The sequence below is a fragment of the Mus pahari genome, chromosome 15 (genome assembly GCF_900095145.1).
Source record: "Mus pahari chromosome 15, PAHARI_EIJ_v1.1, whole genome shotgun sequence".
Classification (NCBI taxonomy): Eukaryota; Metazoa; Chordata; class Mammalia; order Rodentia; family Muridae; genus Mus; species Mus pahari.
Genome location: NC_034604.1, coordinates 70838862 through 70843988, shown reverse-complemented (window position 1 = coordinate 70843988; position 5127 = coordinate 70838862). Strand labels below are relative to the sequence as shown.

The window sequence follows — 5127 nt, the reverse complement described above, 5'->3', positions numbered from 1 at the left end:
AGAGAAACCCTGTCTCGAAAAACCAAAAAAAAAAAAAAAAAAAAAAAAGACCCAGTAGAGCATGCCATCCGCTACAAAAGCAACTAGCTGTACAGGGAGACCCTGCCTCAAGGAGGTGGGGGCACAGTGGTTACACCTATAATTTACCAAGCAGGAGGCTGGAGGATCAAAGAGTTCAAGGTCACCTGCAGCTGCAGCATCCAAAGCTTTAGCCAGCTAAAACTGAAACCCAGTCTCAAAAACAAAACCCTCGCACAACTGTGAGGCCAATTTAGTGTCCAATACCATGTAACGACGTTAGAAAACTGTGGGTCGTAACAGATTTTAGATATGGTCTCATTTATCTCAGGCTGGCCTTAAATTTACTATGTGGTTAGTAACCACCTTGAATGATCCTTCTTCCTCAGTTCTCAAAGACAATGAGGGATCCTAGGTGTGCATCCCTCAAAAAGCTGATGTGATTCTGAGAATCAAGCCTAGAGCTTCATGGGTGCTAGGGACTCATCAACCAAGACACATTTCCGGAGCAGAGTTCTCTTTTTAATCAATCACAAAGCACTTCGAATCTCATAGCGGACAGCTTTGAATTAGCTATCCATGCTGATGCACCAGGAAGAACAGGATAAGAGAGCAATTTGCTGTTGGTGGCAGACAGACCACTACAAGAGCAGCCTGGGCTAGCCACAGCTGACGTCACACAGTAAGCTGTGTCTTATAAAACTAACTTATGGAACTCAACATGAAGTTGTAACCTGTGTTAAATTCCCAGTAGGAGGGTACTGACTCAGACAGGCTGGCTGTCCTCTGACCACCACACAAACCCTGGTACACACCTGAGCCCACGCCCACACAAACTAGCACACAATATGGAACTTTTATTCATGTGATTTCTGTACATCAGGAAAACAAGAGTAACCCTTTACAAATGGTGCTGATTTTACCAGAATAAATGACAAAACCAAACAGTATCTGGTGACAGTGACAGGGCTTTATGGTTCAAACCCAGCCAAGAAGTTTGTTACAATCTCTTTCAGCTTTGCATCTGACTGGTCTGAGATTTTCCCATCAGCCCTGTTTGGAAATAGAAAACAATAAAGAGTCATTGACAATGACTAGTGCAAATGACCCGAGTAAAGACTCAATGGCAAGGCTAACTACAGGTAAACTACTGTTAAACTACTGTTAAACTTTCCTACATATGGTGGGTAGTTCACACCTGTGATCCTAGCACCTGGGAGGCTAAGACAGGACTGCCAAATACTGAGAACACTCCAGGCTACACAGTGAATGCCAAGACCAGGCAGGGCTAGTATGTAGCAAGATAAGATTCCAACCCAACCCCCACCTCCAGGGAAAGAAAGACTATGCTAAAAATGCACGTCACAACAAAGGCCACCAACTCCACTTATACCTGATATTGCCCAAGAGGGACTGGTGCTGGCTGATAACATGAGACAGGAAAGCGCTCTCAAACTTTGTGATCTTACTGGGCTCCAGTTTGTCAAGGTAACCCCGCACACCTGCATAGATGACGGCCACCTGCTCTTCAATGGCCATGGGAGCTGCAAACAAACACATCACGAAATGACTTATTTAAATGCTATTTTACCATAGTCACAGAATTTTCCTTCTAATACTAAACACTGTCCTATGGACCACCCCTTTGACATTCTGAACCTACAATTCCACTACCACTCTTCCCATTCTCTCCCCACACACACAAAAAAAAATCACCTGGTAGTGTTACACAGCATTTGTGGTGTAATTTACCACAAATTACAAATAACTTTTTTAGCTAAGATAAAAAGCATGCTAATACCCTTTTAAATCTGCTAAATCCCACATTCACACAACAGGAAGATGCATTAAATATATTCGGTTTTCTGGTTACTAACTTCAACACTACACTCAAAGGGTTCAGCACAGACCCTGATTATAGCAGGAGCCTGACCGAATGAGAACAACTCACAGTACTGTCCTTGCTTTAGCAACTCGGTCAGACGCACACCACGACTCAAGAGCTGCTGAGTGGCAGCGTCCAGATCAGAACCAAACTGGGCAAATGCAGCCACCTCCCGGTACTGAGCCAACTCCAGCTTCATGGTACCTGCCACCTGCGCACACAAATTAGTGTCACCAGGACTCGACGCCACACAGCAGTATAAGACACAGGGTCACACATTTAGGATTTTAAGCTGGTAACAAACTCCTGCGTCAGAGAGGACAACTCACCTGCTTCATGGCTCTGGTTTGGGCAGCAGACCCGACACGGGACACAGACAAACCCACATTAATGGCAGGGCGGATGCCTTTATAGAACAATTCTGTTTCCAAGAAGATCTACAATCCAAGCATACAGACATTAGTTAAGTCTAATCTTTCCTTCCCACCCCACCCCCCAAATTTAAGTCACTGTGCCAAAAACTGAAACCCAAAACTTGAGTTAGAATGCTAAGTGACTTTCCAGAAATACATGAATCTCAGCACTCAAGAGGCAGGAGGATCACTGCAAATTAAAAGCTAGTCTCGGCTACATGCAATTCCTGGCCAGTCTGGACTACACCAAGTGCTAATCTCAACAAACTACAAGGCAGCAATATAACTTCTCAAATATGCTTTAAAGTTACCTAGGGCTAGAAAACAATGAGTGTGTAAGAACCAAGACGCCTCTGGCAGGTGGGGAGGACACACGCTTGAATTTTAACCCTTAGGAGGCTGCCCCAGGAAAGCTAGAAGGTCTAAGCCATTCTCAGCTACACGGACAGTAAGACTAGCCAATCACCCTGGAACTGGAGTTACAGATGGTCATGAGCAGTCAAGTGGGTGCTGAGATCTAAACCCAGGTCCTCTACAGGAGCAGCAAGTGCTCTCAGCCACTGAGGCATCTCTATAGACCCGATTCTCTTCAGTTCTAGGTTTATTTCATAAAAACGTAAAGCAATTTTCAATAAGTTAATGCTTGTTAGTCTCAACCAGTGCCTTAGAATAATCAATCATTTACACTTATTTTAGTCAATCTAATACCTGTCCGTCAGTGATGGAAATAACATTTGTTGGAATGTAAGCGGACACATCACCAGCCTGTGTTTCGATGACTGGTAAGGCAGTCAAAGAGCCACCACCAAAGGAATCGTTCATCTTGGCTGCTCTCTCCAGCAGGCGCGAGTGTAGGTAGAACACATCGCCAGGATAGGCCTCACGACCAGGGGGTCGGCGGAGCAACAGAGACATCTGGCGGTAAGCAACAGCCTGCTTGGACAGATCGTCGTAGATGATGAGAGCGTGCTTGCCGTTGTCTCTGAAGTACTCTCCCATGGAACAGCCAGAGTAAGGAGCCAAGTACTGCAGCGGGGCGGCGTCAGAGGCCGTGGCCGACACCACGATGGTGTACTTCATGGCGTCTGAGGAGAAAAGGTAGTCACCAAGCTACCAAAATGGATCTTAAACTAAAGGCTACAACACACAACTGTCCACCACCCTAATTCTGTTCATGAATTGAGAGAGAGGCTTTGGGCAATGGAGCTTGCTACACAAGCCTGGAACCCAAGGAGAAGTAAAAGGAGAGAATGCAGTTGGTAGACACACCCTAAAAAGGGTCAATGTCCCAGGTTTGATCCTAGCACCAAATAAACTAAAAATAATGGAGTTATCTTTATAATTCTAGGAGGTGGAGACAGAGGAGCCAAAGTTCCAGGTTATCCTTGGCTGTATAACAAGTTCAATGCCAACCAGGGACAGATAGATACACTACACTCCTCCTCACACCCTGTGGAATACTCAAGCCAGGCATGGTCGCACAAACTTCCAGTTCTTACCAACCAGGAAGTAGAAGCAAGAGATTGTTTAAGGTCAGCCAGAGCTGCTTGAGACCTCATCTTAAAAATCAAATCCAGGGGTTAGTTGATTGGAGAGCATCGGCCTTGGTTAGGCAAAGGCTGTTAAGATTATCTATAGAGGCCACAGACCAGAGCTCTCCAGTACCTGCATCTGTCAGCCTCTTCACCAGCTGAGCCACAGTGGATCGCTTCTGACCAATAGCGACGTAGATGCAGTACAGCTTCTTCTTTTCGTCAGTCCCTTCATTGAAACGTTTCTGGTTGATGATTGTGTCAATGGCAATTGATGTTTTCCTTTAAAAGAGGCAGAAATGTCACTAAAGGTAGGATTTCCAGGCACAGTTGTGCTATACCACTGTTAATTTTCACCTGCTACTGCCTCATTACAACTACCGCATTTACCATCCCAAAATACATAATTATTTACTAGCAATCCATGTTAGTTAGAACTTTTAACAGGTTTTGAGTCATTACCCAGTCTGTCTGTCACCAATAATCAGCTCACGCTGACCCCGGCCAATGGGCACCAGGCTATCCACAGCCTTGATGCCGGTCTGCATCGGCTCCCGCACGGAGATTCGGGGGATGATTCCAGGGGCTTTCAGGCCCACTCGTCTGCGGGTCTTGGAACCAATTGGACCCTACAAAAATATCAAGCATTGAAAATAAATCAAAGGAACCCTCAGAGCCATGAGCTGTGATGTCAGTCACAAGAGCACCCAGTGAGCAGTAACCCACCTTTCCATCAATAGCATTACCAAGGGCATCAACTACACGGCCCAACAGCTCCTCGCCAACGGGGACATCCACGATGGCACCTGTCCTCTTCACAATGTCTCCTTCTTTAATTAGCTTGTCATTCCCAAACACGACAACTCCAACATTGTCAGGTTCCAAGTTCAGGGACATACCCTGCACAAAGGATAAAGGACAATGAAGCCGGCAGGGCTCTTCTCCCACACACCAGTACAGAACAATACCACACAGCAGCACACCACACTGGTGCCCTTCTACCTGCTCTGCTCCTCTGGTTACGACTTCATGGGCTAGCTAAGAGCAGATGCCTGACCCGCGATGATCACAGGTGGGAGGAGACCCTCCTGAAGGCTGTCCTGACCGCCACACTGCACACTGGAGCGTGGCCCCCAACCTCCACAAGGCATCTGTGGAACTCACAGCTTCACACTGCCTCGCCTGTCACTGATGGATCTGTTCTTTTTTCTTTTTTCTTTTTTTTAAGATTTATTTATTTATTATATGTAAGTACACTGTAGCTGTCTTCAGACACTCC

General features: G+C 46.0%; 1 protein-coding gene across 1 annotated transcript in view; it reads right to left on the bottom strand.

Moving 5' to 3' along the window:
- Positions 1-852: 852 nt before the first annotated feature.
- Positions 853-5127, bottom strand: part of Atp5f1a (ATP synthase F1 subunit alpha) — an 8766-nt gene continuing 4491 nt past the window's right edge. Inside the window, exons 4-11 of the mRNA XM_021214976.2 lie at positions 4575-4748; positions 4311-4477; positions 3982-4130; positions 3025-3401; positions 2233-2340; positions 1970-2114; positions 1412-1562; positions 853-1071 (exon numbers count right to left, since the gene is read on the bottom strand). Of these exons, the coding sequence (XP_021070635.1) occupies positions 990-1071; positions 1412-1562; positions 1970-2114; positions 2233-2340; positions 3025-3401; positions 3982-4130; positions 4311-4477; positions 4575-4748 (1353 nt within the window). The 3' untranslated portion in view covers positions 853-989. The remainder of the gene's footprint in view (positions 1072-1411; positions 1563-1969; positions 2115-2232; positions 2341-3024; positions 3402-3981; positions 4131-4310; positions 4478-4574; positions 4749-5127) is intronic.